Here is a 22,227-nt window from a genome sequence, read left to right as displayed (position 1 = left end):
AACAGACAACACACCGGAGAAGCACAGGAGTCGAGGAGACACTGGGAATCACTGAGGACGCTGGAGACAGGTAAGTAGATGAGCAAGGGAGTCCTAGAGGTAAGTGAACACTGGTATGTGTTAACGAGACCGGACAGTGACTGAGTGAACTGGCGTGTCTTTATGTGGCTGTGGTGATAAGTGTGAATGAGCGTCAGGTGTGGCTTGTCAGTACTCAGGAGAGGGAGTGCGATGTGATTGGGTGAGTGTAGAGCCTGGCGTGTCTGTGACAAGAGGTTAATTACTAGAATTTAAAAGTGAATAAAAGTAATGTTTTTACCAAATGCTATTAAGGAAAATAGGTGAGAATGAAATGCTTTTTCTATAAACAACAAACAAAGATTGCCATAAGGACCTACAATGTGTCTGTAAATGATAATACTTTATAGCAGGGATGTTATTTAAAATGACATTTGTCAGTTTTAGTCAATGCAAAGATTATAAAGATAACATTAAAGAAGCTTGACAAAAGCAAGACTAAATATGAAAAATTATAAAAATGAATTACTGACAATATGGGTGAAGGAGAGGATTTAGAGGATTTTAAATACACACAAAATTAGTGAGAGCATAAGCTGATTTAAAATCCCTAAGATGAAAAGTAGTTTGAGACTAAATTTTTAAGACTTAGTTATTAAATTAAGTTAAATGACTAATATAGTAAAGTGATAAAATAGAACAAAAGATAAAATGATGTGTTAGAAGAAACAGTGTATGCTATAGTTTACAACGTTATGAAGAACAAAGATGGAGAAAAAGCTCTGAAAATATACATAAATCCTATTATGAGAGTACATAGTACATATCTGTTTGGAAGTTGAAAGAATCCTGAGATTGAGTTTTTACTTGCAAAACAGAGGAATAACAGCTTTGATTTGGAGTTGGAAAGAGCTTCAGGATAAAACTATGACATAGCTTCCTAAGAATAGAGTTATGAACACAAAAGATCAAAAGTCGAATAAAAGACATGAAGAAATTTACTAAAACATCTAAAAAAAAAAATAGAAGAACAGGAAAAAGTCTAAGGAGAGGGACTTTTTTATGTGTTTAAAGACATGCAGTGTTTACTAAGTGAGTTAAAGCAGAAAGGTCAGAAGGTCAGGAGATAGAGCCACTCCGTGACAGTAACAGATGCAGCTCACTGAGTGTGTGTGTGTGTGTGTGTGTGTGTGTGTAGTGAAAACATTGCAGAAATTAGTGTAATATGATAAACGCAACCTATATTACTGAATCTAAATATAGATCATGTAGAAACCTGTATAAACTAATAATTAATTCAGAAATTAAACAAAAGTTGTATATATTAAAATGTGAATAATAATGAAGAGAAAAAGCTGATTAGAATAAGAAGAATAATTAAAACTAGAGACTGATAATAAAGGTATATAGAAAAAATAACCTACATGATAAAGTTGAAAAACGATTATAATTTATCAAATAAGTGAAAATATATATGAAATATATTTTTCATTTAAAAAGTATATATATATATATATATATATATGTGTGTGTGTGTGTGTGTAAGAGTTAGTACAAAAAGTACAATAACAAACAGGACTAATTGAAAGGGTCATTATAAGATGTTATAAGACCATTGAAAATGAGCGAGAAAGCATTATTGTTAGAGGACAAACTTAAAGCTATTAACTAAAAAGAGAAAACATGGTTTTGAATAAAGTCTGAGAATTAGTGTCTCAGGATGTGCAATGAGTACTTTGGAAAATAATTTAAAGTGAAGTAATGACTTAGAATAAGATAAATGTACTGAAGATTTAAACTTAACAAATAAAATATAAGCTATATAAAGTTAACTTGAAACAAATCAAAATTTGGAAATGTAAATATAAACCTAAAGAAGGATTTAAGAAAAATGAAAATAAAAATAAGAAATAAGGGATAAAACTTGTTAAATTATACATTTTAAGAGAAAAAAATAAAGAGAGACAAAGTCCCACAAGAAAGTATAGGAAAAACAAAAAGCATAGAGTACAGTTGTTGTAACTGGCTAAGCTGAGAAAGAATAAAACATCTAAATAGAAAAGGTATTATTTGCAGATGTTAATTAAAGCAAATTTATAAAGGTCAAACCTAAACAAATAAATAAAATATAATACCTGTAGCATTAAGAGTCTTTGAGAAACTCGTAAAGAAATGACTATGACATATTTCCATGTGTGTGTGTTCGTCAGGAATGCGAAACAACACATGGCTTAAAAAGTGCCATAAATAATTCCCTAAGTGTGTTTCTAGACGGGGTACCAAATTGGATCTTTAAAAATTGGGTATGAGAAAATACTCAATAAGATACATCTATTGATAAATGATAGACAGAATTTGGGCATGGATTTAGTGATCTGACTAGCATAAAATAATAAGAGAATCAAGGCAACAGGTAAACAGCTTGGAAATTCCGGTGTCGTTAAATTCATGGTAAAACAATGAGATACAAAGCAAGATGATTGTAGTTGATTTGAAAATTCTAAGAAAAGAAAAAACAGATTCTGAAATCTTGCTTTGATACATAAAATAAAATGTTTCAGCTTAATAAGAAAAAATATTCAGCTGAAACAATAACTGACAAAGATATTATTAATTAGAAGAAAAAAAAAAAAGAAAAAAAAAAAAAAGGTTAACTTCCCAAGAAGGGGAGAGTATGAAGAAAATTACTTCAGTAATTTAAACAATTAGATAGAGCACATTGATCATAATTGAAAATTATTAATAAATAATTCATAACTAATTAAAGATACAATTATTGATGCTGGAATATCTTCTAGAAGGGGAGAGTAATCCATCTTTAGAAGATCTTCTGACATACAAACACAGATTTTAAAGCAATAGTTAATCTAATGACAATTGTTGGAGCACAGAGTCCAGTCTGTGAGTATGTTGAGGCTGCTGTGGGAAGATTTAGCAGAGACACAGAAGGGTCAAACTTTCTGCTGGCATAAAATGGAGACAGAGAAACAAAATGAAGGAGAATGGGCAATGAGCCAGATATAATGCAAAGATGAAGAAAATCCTGCCTGTGTAAAATAATTGTAGTTATAACTAACAATTATAACTATAAACAAAGCAGGATTTTGGCCTTTATAAGCATATAAGCATTTAAGTAGTGATTCAGAAAAATTATAAAAGAAGTAAACAATATGGAAAAATAAAGGACATCAGGACTTAAGTATAAAATAGAATGTTTTTCAGAGATCTAGTGAACATAAATTTGAGAACATATAAAGTTTAGCTACTTAGACAGAGGAATAAATTATGTTTTAAGATTATGAACAATGAAAGTGTTACGGACAGCAGGGTCGGAGACAACGGAATACAGGTAAGTGATGTTTATTGAACAGACAGCAGTGGCAGACAGTGATACAGGTGAGTAAAAGGCAGATGTGACGTTAGAATGTAGTATATGAGAAGGATGATACTGTCCTTGCAGGAGTGGAGATCGTGGCTGGTACCTAACAGGAGTGTTGGAAGGAGGAGAGACGAAGTTCGGCGAAGCACACTGAGACGAGACCACAGGAAGGAACAGGAAACACGCTGGAATGGAGACGGTGAGTATCGAGGGAGTCCTTGAGGTAAGCATAGAAAGAGTCCTAATGCAAACGAGACCGAACGAAGACTGAGGTGAGTGTAAGCTCTTTTGTATCTGTGGTGATTGGGGTGATGATTGATGACAGGTGTGCATGTTCAGAACTCTGGTAAGGGAGTGTGCTGTGATTGGGTGATGATGGAGCCTGGCGGGTCTGTGACAGTACCCCCTCCTCCACGGCCCGCTCCTGAGGGCCGAGGACCCCGACGTCATGGTGGTCATCCTCTCCCACGTGGAGCAGGTCGGTAAGGATGAGAGGTGTGGAAAGCATTGAGTAGAGCATTGAGTAGAGTGGGATCAAGGATGTCGTTTCTGGGTACCCATGAGTGCTCCTCGGGACCGTAGCCTTCCCAGTCCACTAGGTACTCCAGTAGACCACTACAGCACCGGGAATCCAATATCTCGTTGACCTGATAGGCGGCTCCATCCTCCAGGATAAGAGGAAGGGGGGGTTCGGCTGCTGCGCCAGGCTCTGTGGAGATGAAAACAGAATGGTGGTGAGGCTTGAGAAGTGAGACATGGAAGGTAGGGTGAATTTTGTATTGTGCAGGTAACCTGAGCTGATAAATGACCGGGTCGATCTGCTTCGAGATGGTGAAGGGGCCAGTGAAACTGGGACTGAGCTTCTTGCAGGGCAGACGCATTCTGATGTCCCGGGTTGACAGCCAGACCTTCTGTCCTGGTTGATAGACTGGTGTGTGGGAACGTTTCATTTACATTTACATTTAGTCATTTAGCAGATGCTTTTCTCCAAAGCGACTTACAAATGAGAATAGTAGAAGCAATCAAATCAACAGGAGTACAACAGTATGTAAGTGCCGTGTCAAGTCACAGTTTCATCAGTAAAGTGCTCTTGCAAGGTTTTTTTTTTTTTTTTTTTTTTTTTAATATACGCAAATAGATGGAGAAAGAGAATAGAAAAAAGAAAAGTAAAATAAAAAGTGCTAATATTGCAAGTGTTGACGAAAAAGATATGTCTTTAGCAGTTTTTTGAAAATGGCTAAAGACTCAGCTGCTTGGATAGAGCGTGGTAGGTCATTCCACCAACCAGGAACAGACCAGGAGAATGTCCGTGAGAGTGATTTTGTGCCCCTTTGGGATGGCACCACAAGGCGCCGTTCACTTGCAGAACGCAAGCTTCTGGAGGGCGCGTAAGTCTGAAGTAGTGAGTTTAGGTATAGAGGTGCAGAGCCAGTGGATGTTCTGTAGGCAAACATTAGAGCCTTGATTTGGATGCGAGCAGCTATTGGCAGCCAATGCAAACTGATGAAGAGAGGTGTGACATGCGCTCTCTTCGGTTCGTTAAAGACCAGTCTTGCTGCAGCATTCTGGATCAGTTGTACAGGCTTGACAGTGCATGTTGGAAGGCCTGCCAAGAGAGCATTACAATAGTCCAGTCTAGATAGAACAAGAGTTTGGACAAGAATTTGTGTGGAATGCTCCGATAGGAAGGGTCTGATCTTCCTAATGTTGTACAGGGCAAATCTGCAGGACTGGGCCATTGTAGCAATATGATCTGTGAAGCTTAAACAATCATCCATCACCACTCCAAGGTTCCTGGCCATCCTGGAAGGAGTTATGGTTGACAACCCAAGTTGAATGGAAAGGTTGTGATGAAGTGTTGGGTTGGCACCGACCACAAGCAGTTCCGTTTTAGCAAGGTTGAGTTGAAGGTGGTGGTCCTTCATCCAGGCAGAAATGGCTGTCAGGCAGGCTTCGATGCGACCAGCAACCGTCGGATTATCCGGTTGGAATGAGAGGTAGAGTTGTGTGTCATCAGCATAACAGTGATAGGAAAAACCATGTTCCTGAATGACAGATCCTAGTTATGACATGTAGATGGAGAAGAGAAGTGGTCCAAGCACTGAGCCCTGAGGTACCCCAGTAGCAAGATGATGCGACTTGGACATCTCACCTCTCCAAGATACCCTGAAGGACCTACCTGAGAGATAAGACTCAAACCACTGGAGTGCGGTTCCTGAGATGCCCTTCGACATGAGGGTTGACAGGAGGATCTGGTGGTTAACTGTGTCAAAAGCAGCAGACAGATCCAGCAAGATGAGTACAGATGATTTTGAAGTTGCTCGTGCCAATCTCAGGGCTTCAGTAACTGAGAGCAGGGCAGTCTCAGTTGAGTGGCCATGCTTGAAGCCAGACTGGTTGTTGTCAAGGATGTTGCTCTGTGTGAGATAAGTAGACAGTTGGTTAAACACAACTCTCTCAAGTGTCTTCGCAATGGAAGAAGGGATACCAGTCTATAGTTTTCTAAAAGTGCTGGATTCAGAGTGGATTTTTTAGCAGTGGTGTAATCCTAGCCTGCTTAAAAGCTGTGGGAAATGTACCAGTGTGAAGAGAAGAATTGATAATGTGAGTGAGTGCAGGTACAATTGAGGAGGAGATAGCCTGAAGAAGATGAGTGGGGATAGAGTCAAGCGGACAGGTAGTAGGGTGATTGGAAAGGATGAGTTTGGAAACATCTGCCTCAGAGAGCATAGAGAAGGAGGGGAGAATTTGTGTGTTTTCTGTTAAGATGTTATTGTCAGTATGTGGTGTAGAGAATTGGCTGCTGATGGTTGTTATTTTATGTGTGAAGAATGTGGCAAAGTCATCAGCTGTAAGACCTGATGTGGGAGGGAGGGGAGGAGGGCAAAGAATAGAAGAGAAAGTTTTGAAAAGTGTGCAGGAATCAGTAGAAATGTAATTTTATTGTGATAGTATGTGGTTTTAGCATTTGAGACATTTGTAGAGAAAGAAGAAAGGAGTGACTGATAGAGACTAAGATCAGTAGGATCTTTAGATTTGCGCCACTTCCTCTCTGCAGCCCTGAGTCTAGACTGATGCTCATGGAGAACATCGGATAGCCAGGGGGCAGAAGGGGTGGCGCGGGCTGGTCTGGATGAGAGGGGGCAGAAGTCATCTAAGCAAGATGTTAGCGTGGTCGACTATTATTCAGGTCGGCTGTCATCCTGCGTCTGCGCAAGGCTCATTGTAGCTGATGGTGGGCTGCGTCCCAGACCCTCTCGCTCTCTCGGAACCAGTAGTCGACAGCTGGTACATCCGACGGTTCCCCTGACCAGGGGAAGAGTGGGGGTTGGTAACCGAGCACGCACTGGAAGGGAGTCCAGTGGTGGGTTGACGCAGGGAGTTCTGTGCGTACTCGGCCCAACCCAGAAACTGGTTCCAAGAGTCCTGGTGGCCATGGCAGAAGGTACAGAGGAATCGGCCGATCTCCTGGATCTTCCTCTCCGTTTGCCCGTTTGACTGAGGAGAGGCTTACGGTCACACCTAGGACAGCGAAGAATGCCTTCCACACCCTGGATCTGAACTGGGGTCCACGGTCTGATACTATGTCCTCTGGAATTCCGTAATATCTGAAGATGTGGTTGAACATGAGTTCTGCAGTCTCCAATGCAGTGGGCAGACCCTTTAAGGGTATTAGTCGGCAGGATTTAGAGAATCTGTCGATAACCACCAGGATACAGGTACAGTTGTTGGAGGCATTTAGATCCGCGATAAAGTCCACTCCTAGGTGTGACCATGGTCTGTTAGGAATGGGCAGAGAATGGAGTTTGCCGGAGGGAAGATGGTGAGGGCTTTTCGAGATGGCACATTCATGGCATCCCTGTACGTACCTTCTCACATCCCTAGCCATGTTTGGCCACCAGAAGCACTCCTTCAGCAGCGAGAGGGTTTCATTGGCCCCTGGGTGGCCAGTGTCCAGCAAAGTGTGGGAAGAATGAATGAGTGGGGTGCGCTGGATACAGCATCACGCAATGCTCGTAGTGTCCAGTAGGGGTCACGAAGGTTGTCTTCCACTCGTCCCTCTCATGTATTCGGATGAGATTGTAGGCGCTGCAGAGGTCCAACTTGGTGAATACTGTGGCACCGCGGAGGTGTTCCAGAGCCACTGGGACGAGGGGAAGTGGATAGCGGAACTTTACAGTTATTTTGTTGAGAGCCTGGTAGTCTATACAAGGCCGCAAGCCTCCGTCCTTTTTGGTCACGAAGAAGAAGCTCGAAGCAGCAGGGGAAGTTGACGGACAGATGTAGCCTTGTTGTAGAGCCTCTTCTGTATACTCCTCCATGGCCTTCTCCTCAGGGATTGATAACGGATATATCTTCCCACGGGGCACTGACTCACCCAGAAGCAGATCAATGGCACAGTCCCATGGCCGGTGTGGAGGCAGCTTGGAGGCTCTCTTCGGGCAGAAGACATCGCTGAAGGGGGCGTAACAAGTAGGAATATCCTCCAAACATTTCTCTACTGGACTCTCGATGGAGGTAGTATAGACGGGGAGCATCTCAGGACGAGGAGAAGAGTGTTGCGGTAGAAGAGGAAAACAGTTCGGGAAGCAGTTGTCGCCCCACTTCAGGATTTCGCCGGTTTTCCACAAGATGACAGGATTGTGCTGCTCCAACCATGGGTGCCCTAAAATCACATCAGTGGTGGAATCCTCCAGAACGAGCAGATGTTGATGTTCGCTGTGTAGAACCCCAACTTGGAGCTTGACGGACCAGCACACAGATGACATGTTTGTGGCTGAGAGGTTTGCCAGTTATTGATTGGATCTGGTAGATGGCCAACGAAGAAGTAGTCTTGAGCTGCAGACAGGGGGCGCCAGAGATGAAGTTCCCGGCTGACCCGGAGTTGAGGAGGGCATTGACTGGAATGGAAACATCGACTGCAGTAAGCATTACAATGGTAGTGAGAGGCTTCATCTTACTGATGGGTGGAAGAATGGCACTCACCATGGGACGAGGAGGACGAGTGGGGCATGCAGAAATGACATGCCCATTGGCACCACAGTACAGACACAACCCCCAGGTCAGCCGCCTCTGCCGTTCAGCGAAAGTCAGACGATTATTTTCCAGTTGCATGGGTTCATTGGCTGGTTCTGGAGAGCTGATGGAGTCTGGCCGGCGGAGTGATGATGTGAATAGGGACTGGCCCTGGTGTTCTTCTAAACACGACTGCATACAAGTGGCGAACCGCACTCGTGGATCCAGGCCCTGACAGTAGGTAGTCAACAACGACTGCTCATTCCATCAACTTGCAGCTGCAAGAGTCCTAAACCTCAGAGCGTATTCATTAACAGACATGGCACCTTGTTTCAAGTGGTAAAGTTGCTCACCAGTAGATGAATCCCCGGTGGGTCTACCGAAGACCTCCTTGAAGTGGGTCACGAAACTGGTGAGAGATCGGGTAACCGGACTATTCTGTGACCAAATAGTTTCAGCCCATTGAAGTGCTCTGCCGTTCAGCTGGGAAATAATGAAGGCTACCTTTGCGTGATCGTCAGGATATAAGTACGGTTGCATCTCCAGGACCAGCGAACATTGCAGGAGGAAACCGTTGCAGTGCTCCACCGAGCCAGAGAAGGGCGCTGGTTTGGCCATGGGACTGTCGTAAACAGGTGGTGAAGGAGTGACGGTGGTGTTGGCGGAGGTGATCGCTGGTGGAGATGCAGGTGGATTGGAGGTGAGTGCTCGGCGTAAAACGTCCACAAGCTCCTGAAATGGATCCGTTGCACTCATGCTGTCATCCTAAGTGTTGGTCTGGTCTTCTGTTACAGACAGAAGGGTCAGAGACAACGGAATACAGGTAAGTGATGTTTATTGAACAGACAGCAGTGGCAGACAGTGATGCAGGTGAGTAAAAGGCAGATATGATGTTAGAATGTAGTATATGAGAAGGATGATACTGTCTTTTGTCTTGCAGGAGTGAAGATCGTGGCTGGTAGCTAACAGGAGTGTTGGAAGGAGGAGAGACGAAGATCGGCGAAGCACACTGAGATGAGACCACAGGAGGGAACAGGAAACACACTGGAATGGAGACGGTGAGTATCGAGGGAGTCCTTGAGGTAAGCATAGAAAGAGTCCTAATGCAAACGAGACCGGACGAAGACTGAGGTGAGTGTGAGCCCTTTTGTATCTGTGGTGATTGGGGTGATGATTTATGACAGGTGTGTGTGTTCAGAACTCTGGTGAGGGAGTGCGCTGTGATTGGGTGATGATGGAGCCTGGTGGGTCTGTGACAGAAAGAAGTACTATCAGTTTGGATAGAACTAAGTTTTGGGAAATGGAAGCATGGATTTATCTAAAAGATATGAAGATATAATAAGAATGAATAACAGAGTGACAAAAATACAAAACAAGTTATGAAAGTCACTAGTAAAGATAACCTTAGATGCCAAGGTAATAATGTTAAGAATAAGTTAATTGTTACTGAAAGTTCAGTAAATTAATACTCTAAGTAATCAGGTGATAGTTTAAATTACTTGGTTTAATAGGAGATATTGCAGTTAACAAAAAAAAAAAAAAAAAAAGATATAGAAAAAACGCTGGAATTCTATTACTTGAATGGAGAACATGCAATTCATAACAGGGCGGAATACATCCTGCCGTTTAAGTAAAAGAAGCCAATCACCGATTGGTAAAGGCATTACAGCACTATAGCTGCCATTAGAAGCTCTGATTCCCATAGAAACATGAAGCTCCTGCATAGAATTGCACATGTGCATTGGCTGGTCTAGACTAATATATAAGCCTTTTAATGCCACTCGAGCATAAGAAACAACATTCAAGTGACAGTTATTGTCAAAATTAGTTGCTGATTTGGAATATAATATTAATCATGTAATAGTGTAATTTCACAATCCCCCATTCAAATAGACAGGACTTTGTCTTAAATGTTTGAATTACAATTAAATTACAATTAAAGCAGCAAGCAGCGATGAAAGCTGCTTCAAAGTTGCTTCAGGGCAACTGTGCACAGCGGGCAATAGGCATTTAAAATGGTTAAACAAAGGACTATGTCAAATTCACTCCACATTTACTGCACTATAAGGTGGCGCTATAGAGCCTCTCCTCCCCGCCCGTTTCTAAGGCTTTGCCCATGTCTACTGGATAACAATCCTGACGTGTGTGTCGAGTTTCATGCAATTTGAAGCATGCTAAGAGTCTCAAAAGCATCCAAAAGTGTTCAAGTGATCACAATTCTTTTCAAAGGTCTACATTCACCATGTCTTGAAATTATTCTGATGAAGTTTGAAGCAAATTGGGTAAAAATAAGAGGATGATCTCAAAGTATTTTGAAAGTGACACACTTCCTGCTGCCAGTTGGTGGCGCTATAACTTTGACTCACAATAGTCACATCCATGTGATCGGCCTTGTACAACGAACACACAGATGAAGTTTTATAAAAATCAATCAATGTATGGAGATGTTATAACACATTTCCTGTTTACCTTTTCTCGCCATAAATTCATTGCCTCGCCACGGCCAAACCGTTTGAGATATCAAAAATCCGCTGGCAATTTTTCATCATCAATGTCTTGACTTCATGCTGACCAAGTTTGGTGGTGATCGGATTAATCGCCTAGGAGGAGTATATCAAATTCCAGAGCATGCGTTTTTCAAACAACCCATAATAGCTGACTTCCTGTTGAGCTGGCGTATAACTTAGAGCATGAAAGTTGTTAAGCCCGATTAGGTCTTTATGTGTACTGAGTTTCATACTAATACATGCAAGCGTGTTCGATATATGGCCAAGTTTTCAGATCCCATTCAAGGGGGCGCTGTCAAGCCCCTGTGCCACGCCCGGGTCCCAGCCTCTGCGGCATCCTAATGCCCGCGGATTCCAATGTGTGTGCCAATTTTCAAGAGTTTTTGAGCACGTTAAGGCCCCCAAAAAGCCCTGGAAGTTTGAAATAATAATAATAATAATAATAATAATCCTTAGGAGAACAATAGGCCCCTGCGCCTTAGTGGCTTGGGCCCTAATAATAATCCTAAAGAAAACAATAGGGCCTTCAGCCTTTGGCTTTGGCCCTAATAATAATCCTAAAGAAAACAATAGGGCCTTCAGCCTTTGGCTTTGGCCCTAATAATAATCCTTAGAAAAACAATAGGGCCCTGCACCTTAGTGGCTTGGGCCCTAATAATAATAATCCTTAGGGGATCAAGAGGGCCCTGCGCCATTAGTGGCTTGGGCCCTAATAATCCTAAAGAAAACAATAGGGCCTTCAGCCCTTTAGGCTTTGGCCCTAATAATAATAATCCTTAAGGGATCAAGAGGGCCCTGCGCCATTAGTGGCTTGGGCCCTAATAATCCTAAAGAAAACAATAGGGCCTTCAGCCCTTTGGGCTTTGGCCCTAATATTCCTTAGGAGAACAATAGGCCCCTGCGCCTTAGTGGCCTGGGCCCAAATAATAATTAAAGCTGCAAGCAGCGATGAAAGGGCCCTCGCACCCTCGCTCACCGCCACCTGTTGGCCTTAGGAAAACAGTGAACCGTGGGCGACATGCATGTAAGCGTGTAAATACAGGAGAATTATGGCCAAGTCATTTCAAAGTGCCAGACTTCCTGCTGCCAACAGGTGGCGCTTTGACCGTAACTGAATATTGCCATGTAGATGACTTCAGGCCAGGACTATTATCAAACATGTGAAGTTTGGAGCAGATTGGACTTTTTATGCCTGAGTTACAACAACTTCTTGTTGTGTGGCGTTAATCACATACATTAGCACTCAGCCAAGTGTTGCATGATTTAACATGTTTCTAGTGTGTTTGGTATTTTGTGGCATATTAAAATGTGTTTCTGGGAGTGAATTACAATGTAAAGCATGCCATTTTCTGTTGCCAGCAGGTGGCGCTATGACTAACTGAATATTGGCATATAGATGTCTTTAGGCCAGGACTCTTATCACACATGTGAAGTTTGGGGCAGATCGGACATTGTATGCCTGAGTTACAACAGCTTCCTCTTTCATGGTGAAACATCAGATTTTGTCAGGCCACCACGGACACGCCTGTTAGTGAAAACTCTAGATCTTCACAATTTAACATCGCTAAGGCCTTTAGATTAGACTGACCAAATATGATGTGGTTCTGGTTAAATCTGTATGAGGAGTTAAAATGTGTCAATATAAATATTATTTAATGTCACTTTGTCAATGAAACACCCTAATTTCTGTACAGCTTATTTTTGTGATGCAAGTTAAAAATGAAATGCATAAGTTCTAGGCCCTATACATTATATTTGTAATGTAATTCATTTGTAAATGAGCCAGAGTAATTTCTGTTAATTTTATTTTATTTTTTTAACGTATGTTCACATGTGTAAATAAAAGAGAATTGTTCTGTTCATTGTTTATTTCTTTTATGCAACTTATAATTTTACATGAAACATTACACATATACAACATATACAATCATTTTTTCATCATGTAAATTAAATGTTTTTACATATATAATATATCATTCTATAGCTACATTACATAAAGTACCTTTACAACTATTTACAAAAGAACTTTTGCTTTCAGAAAAACAACATAACATTTTCAATTAACAGTATATAAAACAGAAAAAACATATTTGTGTACACTTTCATTCGGCTGAGCAGGGAGACCCTGGTGGAGCTGCCGGACTTGGATGGGCTTCAGATACTCTGGTAAGGCCTCTCTGCCAGAGGGACATCAACTGGGATGAGTGCATATTTCCACTGTCCACTGCGTATCGACCAACAGGTTTGCAGGGCTGACTCAATCGACGGCTGCCATATAACAGATATTTTCAGAAAGGGGAAAGAATAAAAGAAATTAACTCTCAAACTCAAATCAAACCATAAAATATTTGAACATACAAAACAGATCTATGGTCCATTTAAATTTTGTCTTGGTCATCGTAGCTTTAAAATTCTTGCCTGTTACAAATAGTCATGCTCTGCAAGTATATTGTTTTAAGATATGTCAGTGCAAGTTTCTTTTAGTTAAAACAACTGAAACATGAATTTTAGTCTGGGACTAAAAATTTTACTGTTTCTTTCATATAGTGTTATATAGTGTATTTTCACCAATATGTAATATCTAAATCAAACTGTAATATCCATGATGTCCAAAACGTCAGTTTTTCATAAATACAATATTTGTCTCTGAGATAGAGTACAGTTGAATAAAATCCTAAAGTACTGTACTTTAAATTAAGACTTAAATACAGCTTAAATACAGAGTAAATGTATAAATATGAATGTATATATTTTCACAGTTAACGTTTCATTTAACATAAAAAACAAACAAGGTTAACTAATAGTTGCTAACGATATAAAACTAACATTACATAGTTTAACCATACATATTTTACCTTTTCATATGGTCCAGTATCCCATCGTCGCCGGCAGTGAAGCATGTCAAAACTCAATAGAAAGTCATAAAACTTTAAAATGCACACACAAACATCAACTGTCAGCTGTCTGTCACACAGCCGCTAGCCATGTAACGACTCTCGGCTCATTGTTGCCACGTCTGGGATTGGGATACTTTTACTTATCAATTATAACTGACTTTGTCCTATAAAGGTAAATTATTTTTGCCAAAGTGTCTGAAACTTCACACACATTCAAATGCATTTTCACTATTTGAAAAGTAGTAAAAATGTCTTAGGGTTTCAAAAAAAACATTAAATGCATTATTAACAACCCTTTGTAATTCTATATTTCAACTGGAACTCGCATATGAAAATATTAAAAAATTGTCACAATTCAGATGCATTTTCAACACCTGAAAAGTAGTGAAACCATGTCTTGGTGTTTCGGAAAGCATTAAAAAAAAATCTTTCACATTGTTTCTTTCTTGGAATTCCAAAACAATTATTGTAGCAGAAGTGAAAATCAACAAGACTGTTCTTTTTCAGTGTAGCCAACACTTTCCACATGGAACTCGATTTTGACCTGTTTAATCATCATTTTTGGAGCATTTGCTTGTCATTGTAGTGAGGGCAATAGGCAGTGAAATATTTCCTGACCTCTGGTTGAAGTATAGATTACATCTTCCAAACTGGCATAGGAATGTAGCTAAAATACCTGACTTCCACAGAAATCTAAGACGTATATTCTTAATCTCTGCCAGCACCATCACCGCTTCCAGGGCCATCCCAAGCAAAGGGCAGGGCCCAGTGCAAGGTAGCGGAAGTGACTGCCTGTAACTTTAGTAATCCTGAAGACCTTGATTAGCTTCAGGTGTGTTTAATTAGGGTTGGAGCTACACTCTGCAGGACAATGGCCCTCCAGGATCAACGTTCCCCACCCCTGCCCCTAAAAGGACTTTGTCATTTATGCATAACACACAGATTTTTTGGTCTTTGAGTTGTGCACAAAATGTGCAATTGACCAAAAACTTTAAAAAAACACATTTGGATGTACAATGATATTTTAATTAAATTGAATTTATATGTATTTCCTAGTCTAAAATTTTCGTCTTTATTTAGTCTTACAATGAAGCCCTGACAGCATGTGACCTAGTTGCCAAAAATGTCAAGCACATGGCTAATAGATTTTAATTTTATTGGCTGAAGGGAATGTCATATGATAATACTAAACAGTAACTTTTTTAGGTTAAATATAATTGTATTTTTAATTATATTTTCTCTGCGTCATTTATAACTGGGGGGGTGTAAATGTGTGCACATGGAGACAAAATATGAATGGGGGCAGTTTGCAGTACAAAACAACTGCATGGATGCTTAGATAATGTGAGTAACTATCAATTATCATTTTAGAGCATTTAGAGAGTCTCCTCTGAACAAAATCACATGGCATGGTCTAAAAAATTCTATCCTCAGATTTGAAATATAACATGGTCAGAACAACATTAAGCTATGCATATGCTCATAAATATATTCTTGCTGGAACCCAAAACACAACAAAGTGTGAAAATAGAACTCCTGTCACGTATAGTTTTGGGTTTTGTTTTCATGTTCATGTTTTCATGTCTTTTATTTTGTAGTTTGATTCATGTTGCTTGTTTGTGCCATGCTTCCCTTGCTCCTCATGTTCTCCCTTATTCTATGTGTCATGTTCTGATTGGTTGTTTATGGTCATGTGGTTTTCAGTTCTGTTCTGTCACTGGTTCCCTTGTTCCTTGTGTCACTTCCCCATTGGTTGCCATAGTCATGTGTTCACTAAGTTCATGTATTTAAGCCATTGTCTTCCCCATGTTACTTTGTTGTGTATTGTTAATGTAACCCTGCTGTCGGTGAGTCTCATAGTCAAGTCTGCTCATAGTCAAGTCTGCTCATAGTCAAGTGGTTGCTCTGTTTGTTTGTTCACTTTGTTACAATAAACTGCACTTGGGTTCATCATCTCGCCTACAGTTTGGACTGAATCGTTACAACTCCAAAGTAGAATAGAGTAGAATCCAGACTGCCAAGTTTTATCTGCTTGAGCAGGAGGTTATTCCCTGGTTTGCAGTATATGTGGATTCATGGACGATAAACCACAGACATAGTTGTATGGCTCTGTGGTATATTGTTCACATAGTGTACACATAGGTGCTGCATAGTGTGCCATTCTCCTCATTGGCTAGCTTCCTTCAATAGAAATCTGAGTGAGATGGCATTAGCATGTCCTTTTGAGATATATGACATATGCCTCATGGGGCGGTGCAAGCGCCATCAGTCAATAAATTGGCATGATTCTATATGGGCTTCAGACAATTATCACACCTGGGGGTGTTCCCATAGCGTCAGCTATTGACGCAGCGTCTCGTTCCCTACACAAGGTTACATACTTAACAGAGACTGTCCACAGGACCAGGATTGAAAACCACCAGTGTAAAGTATCTGAACATTTGCTAAAAATACAGCTAAAATAATAACAAAAAATTACCCCAGGTAATTGTTTGAAATAGTACATTTAATTTTCTCATACCTCTACATATGGATAGAAGCACGACTCCCCCAAGGCATCCCAATACATTCCAGTCTCAAAACGCATTTTATACATGCCAGCAATGAAGCTTTCTTTTGAAATTAACCCAGGACACCTTCCATCGTCATTAGTTATCCTATAAATAAAACATTATTCATTTTCATGACCTTGAGAAAATTATGAAATTATTTTATTTGGTTAGCCAAGACCTCTACATACTTTTAAATCTGCATGATATCAGTTTGGTTGATAAAAAAAACTAAAGAGATATTAGTCACTTGAATAATTTGACACTACAATTTATGCTTTTACCCTGTTGTGAGTAAGTTCCACACCGATGAGATGGGGTCTAGGCGATAGAGGATAATGGTGATGTTGGCTCCAGGAACTCCTTGGGCTGTATTCAGCACATGAGTTGTGAGGGGGCTTGGCAGGGTAGCGGCCATATTCATAGACTGTGAAAGAAAGTGATATCAAATGAATGCACTATAAACCAACTGCTGTTAAACTATAAAGCATTTTTGAAAATGATGTATGATCTGCAGCTTAAAGTCACCATGAAATCAAAATTGACAATCCTTATTTTTTTTATGGAATATTGTAGTATTAATTATAAATAATTTATCCATGCTCTCGTAATCTTTAATCGAAAACATTAACCTCCCCTCCCCCTCAAAACGACTCATTGTCTCTTCCTGTCACATGCTATGGCTCGAAGGCGGAGCTATCTGGAACTGCCAGTAGATCCAGTGACGTAAGGGGGAAATGCTGTCTCTGGGGTAACCGGGGGAAATGCTAACGCCTTGTTTAAGCTGGATTTAAACTTTCGCCTGGCTCCGTACCGCGAGCCTCTGCCTCTGCCTCTGCCGATGTCCCCAAATGGACGAGATGTTTATACTTGACACGCACGCTGTTGTTCTGTTCTTTGAAATGACAGTGGGCGACTCTGAGAAATTGTTCTCTAAATCAGCAGGAAGCAGCGGTGAGAAGAAGTAAGGTACACGTGACGATGTTTATTCTAGTAACTACACTTCACCAAAAAGAATCGTGTAAAAGACAGTAAACTTAGAGATTATTACTTGTGACATTAGAACAAAATATATGGATATGTGAACACATATAAAACTAAATTAACGATCTCTTAAATATTTATTAATTTCAAAAAACATTTTCATTTAGTTTCGTGAACATTTTTTTTTAAACATGGACCTTTATTTTCATTAAAAGGAATAATTTCAGGTATTGATGGCACATTTTGTAAATATACGCAAACTAATTTAGATGCGCAGACTGGGTGCCGGTGTGGTGAGACCATGGGTGAGACGTACATGCTCGGCCAGATTCGCCTCACATTCGTGGATCTTCGGATGTGGAGCCGTGCAGAAAGTTACAAAATTTGCTGTGCACACAGCAAAGCGAAATGGGTTCGTGCGCACTCAACACGCACTTCCGCCAATGCCGTGATGACATCATTTTTGTCACGTGCACCCAAACGAACTTGCGGACACGTCTAGTATAAATCAGGCTTGACCCCTTATTTACACTGCATTACATTACACTGCATTACGGCTGTGACGCGGCTACCGGAGCTGATCTGCGGCCACTCTAGTCAATGCCGCGGCAGAAGCGTCTCACCGCTCTGCTTTGCTAAAGATAGGTGCCTCGCCTATTTTTGATGGACACCGCGTCGAAGCCGCGCAGTAAATAAAAATAAAAGTCCAAAATCCTGTCAATTTCAAAATAAACACCCAGTGCAGACTTATGTGGGATAGCAAAAACACAACAATAACCAGAATTAAAGGGTTTGTTATCAGGGTTTCTTATATGTATGGAGGGGGGGCTTCATGGACAAAAGGTTGGGAACCACTGGGTTAAGCTCTTCACTTTATAGAGATCAATGCATTAACCACCGCTGATGCCAGTCATTGGGGTGTACACAGTGGTGTAATCGGGGCCATATGCACGTATACGCCGTATACTTACTTTTTCCCAGGCCTGTTTGCATGTTACGACTTCTAAGGATCAGTATTTGCATATAACCACTTGTATTTTTTGCTTCGAAAGTCCATAATCTACTGTCACAGGCACGCCGTTGGCACGGGGGACAGGGGAGTCGGGGGGTCAGGACCCCCACAGTTTTGAAAAGACAGAAATCAACCCCTGCACTTTTGATAAGGGCTGCTTCAGTCTGCCACAAACCGCTACAAACTCTATATCATCTTTTAGCTTAGGATATTTTCTTTCAAACGAGGCCATTTTCACATTTTTGTGAGCTTTCGTTCGTAAATAATCAACTGTTTTGTCGCGGATGTGCAGAACAGGAAATGCACCCTCGAACCTAGAAACACGCGATCTCCAAACCATCGATCAAAGCGTGCTAACGTTTTCTGAGGACATGTCGATGGTATAAATCATGCCCTGAACTCAGCGTGTGCGGGGACATGTCAATCAAGCCATCCGTCCATTCAGAAACCGAGAAATTTGACACTTCAAGGTCAGGAGGCTGATCTCTCAGATTAGTTCCGGTTGACGTGTACAAGCTGCTTTGACTGAAGTTTTCGTGTGGATTTATAGTTTATGGACTGTTTTGATTTTGATAATTGCATCTAGAAAGGGAAAAGCATCGATGGCATTGATAAAAGATTTCTTTGAAATCGAAACTAAAGCGATGATTGCTTCGGCCAGCGGCGCAATGGGGAGGACGCGAGGGGAGAGGACTCTGCGTTTGGTATGTATAGATACTGTATTACTGCATTTACAATGCTTATACTAAATTTTGATAAACTTTTTTATTTTGAAATGTGAAAGCACAGCAACTTATAAACTATTATTTGACAAAAAAAGTCAAAACTACATTTAGGATATGGCAAGACTGCTTGCACACCAGTCTGCAAGTATGCAGACTTGAATAAAATTGTATTAAATGGATATTATTGCAGTGCAAAAACTGTGTGTATAAACAGTAGTTTCTTTGTTTCAGTTGCTGATGAAGATTAGTGAGCAGCAGCAGCAGCAACTGGCACAGCTGGCATCACATCTCCAGGAGGCAGCCAGGTGATGCTGAATGATGCTTGACACAGGTGACAAAAATGATGCACATATAAGGAATTATACAAATCTGGAGGATGTAGATCCTGTTTAAGATTGTAATATTCTTGTCCTGAAACAAATAAAACTGATCAAAATCACAAAAAAACCCTCTTTTTTTTCTTTTCTTTTTTTGTTTATTATAGCACAGACAACATATACTATAATATATATCACTTTCAGCAGTGTGGTCCGATATCTGGAAATCTGATATTACTGTCTGGGCTTTTGCTTACAGTTTGGTCCCCCCCACTTTGAAAATGTCTCCTGCGCTCCTGTACTGTCATGTGTGTCCAATGCTGTTGTGTAAACTTGCGATTCTTTGTTGTAATTGGTGCATTAGCACTTCTGTCATTCTACCTTTTCCCACCCATCATTGACTAAAAAACCAGGCTTGATAGTGCATGTTCGCGCTGCAGTGAGAGAACTAATAAAAGACGCTCTGTGTTTTGAGCGGTGCATTGTGCGCAGTTCTCTCACTGCAGCGGACACGGCGTGAGAAATATGGTAGTGAGCGAATAAGACTATTAATTAATTATATACATCATGCGTTCAGAGCTTTTATAAGCGCTAAGTTCCCATACAAACTGAAAAGACCATCAGCCTGGTTTATTTAATGCATCAGTGTAGCACGAATGACCCTAGCTATAGGCCTACTCTGAATCTTATCACGCTCCAAAAGTGTGATAAGATTTCAACGAGCCATTCCTATCATGACAATGATGATAAAATGAGCAATCCATTTGAATTCTATTGAGAGTTAAACACTTTAAAACTAGACTGATGAACAAAATGAACAAAAGACTGATGAAAAGAGGAAAAAACAATCTTGCGCCAACATTTGTTAGAAAGCTTTTATAACTATTCATGACCCTCCCTTACTAGAATTTATCACGTTTTATTGTTTTATTTTATTGTGGTGGTCAATTTGGCTAACCTGTAGAATTTATAACCTATTAATAAATAGAATATATTTTTGCTAGATTTATATTGCAACTGTGACAAGTTGTAGCTATTGTTTCTACACGTGTAGGTTGCTATTTTTCAAATGCTATGATAAAAAAGAAAAAAGATTATAGTTTGACTTCTTATGGCACATTGAAGTAGAAAATTTTGTAAAACTGAAGCTTACAGGTGCTTAAATAATATAAAACATCATATAAACCATGATGCAATTTCTGACGGTTAGTATATCACCGTTTAATATTTTTATCATCATTAAAATGATGAAAGTAAGCAACAGCCTCATGTAGACACAGGGTGGTTTCATTTATTTTTTAAAAAATGATGGAAAGAAGTGGTTTTACAACCTTCACAATCAAGTGCTGAGGAAAATTATATGAAATGATATGAATTAAAATATGAATGAATTCTATGAATGTATCTCTGAAGGGAACTTGACTGACTTGAGAAAAGTTTTGATAGCATTTTCTTTTCATCTTCCCTCCATGTAACGCGTAGTGTTTATAAGCAGCGCTGCTTTGTTTACTGAGGTTACCGGGGAAACAGCTCTGCTGTTCCATAAGCGCCACCTTCTATGGTCTAATTTATGGCCCCTAATTTTCTGGGTGTTGTCACTCAAACTGACTGGTCAGTGGTTGTCAAATATGTTTTATGAGTGCTGTGAGCCCTGATTGGCATGGCAGTGGTTGTCAATGGCTGTTTTTATGGCTGAATTTATGGCTGTTGTCCCCCTGATTGGTATGTCATGAGTGTCAATGAGATATAGGTATAGTTGGATTTATAGTTAGATATATGGGTATATTTATGGGGGTTATATCTCACCCTAGATTGGTATTTTTATGACATTTGTGAATCCTAGGTATCTGGCTTCTTCTAATCTGTTGGGAACTGATGGTGGCTTCAAATGTTGCGCCAAGATTGTGGCACGTGCAGAGGATGACGGGCACAGTGAGTGAGTGCGATGTCTGGGCCAGTCCCACGCAGAAGCCGCGCTCACTGGATCGACCTGCTCTCATTGCAAGAGCATGAGTCTTGCCTCCTTGCGCTCGCGGATAGCGTTCTTTTTAGAAAGCGACTCTGCCCCTCGCGCCCTCCCGTTTTCTTCCTCCCAGGAACCTGTGAGGAAAAAACAGCGGGGCAGAGGATCCCAGCGCTCGGATGAGAGTGAGCTCACGTCGGCTCAGGTCCCGCGTGCCTCATTCTCTCCACAAGGAGAGGTTTCCCCCGTCTGTTTCTCCCGCCCAGACCAACGCCCCCCTGCCATCGCGAGCGACTTGGTCTCGTTCGGGGGATCTGATGACGAGCCGCAAGACGGCAGCATGTCCCTGGCGGCTTCGGATGCCGAGGAGTGGTCAGGCTCGCTTCCTGACCCCACCCCCTTGCCGTCTTTGGAGCCGATTGACACCAGAGCGTCAATCGATTCAGAGCACACCCGGGTGCTGTCAAAGGCAGTTGAGCAGCTCAGCTTGGAGTGGTCTGCGCCTGAGGAACCCACACGCAGCCGCTTAGACGAGTGGTCCCTGCCTGGACGTCGTCAAGCGCCTCCTCAGCGGTCAGCGCTCTTCTTTCCCGAGGTGCATGATGAGCTCACAAAGTCATGGCGTGCTCCCTACTCTGCCCGCCTGCATCCTTTTGCCTCTCACGCTCTCACCTCTGTGGACGGCGCCGGGCAGAAAGGATATGACAAGCTGCCTCCCTTGGACGAAGCTGTGGCCGCACACCTGTGTCCGCCCGCTGCCACTGGATGGAAGACAAAGGCTGCCCACCCATCCAAGCCCTGCCGTACCACCTCCAAAACGCCTCGCCCAGTTTTTCTGTCACCCCGTTCAGTTCCGGGTG

General features: G+C 41.2%; 1 protein-coding gene across 1 annotated transcript in view; it reads right to left on the bottom strand.

Moving 5' to 3' along the window:
• Window positions 1-22,227, bottom strand: part of uraha (urate (5-hydroxyiso-) hydrolase a) — an 84,062-nt gene that overhangs the window by 15,431 nt on the left and 46,404 nt on the right. The window contains exons 3-4 of the mRNA XM_051871452.1: window positions 16,651-16,793; window positions 16,339-16,474 (exon numbers count right to left, since the gene is read on the bottom strand). Of these exons, the coding sequence (XP_051727412.1) occupies window positions 16,339-16,474; window positions 16,651-16,793 (279 nt within the window). The remainder of the gene's footprint in view (window positions 1-16,338; window positions 16,475-16,650; window positions 16,794-22,227) is intronic.

This window comes from Ctenopharyngodon idella, chromosome 18 (assembly GCF_019924925.1).
Source record: "Ctenopharyngodon idella isolate HZGC_01 chromosome 18, HZGC01, whole genome shotgun sequence".
Taxonomy (NCBI): Eukaryota; Metazoa; Chordata; class Actinopteri; order Cypriniformes; family Xenocyprididae; genus Ctenopharyngodon; species Ctenopharyngodon idella.
This window is presented reverse-complemented; position numbering and strand designations above follow the sequence as displayed.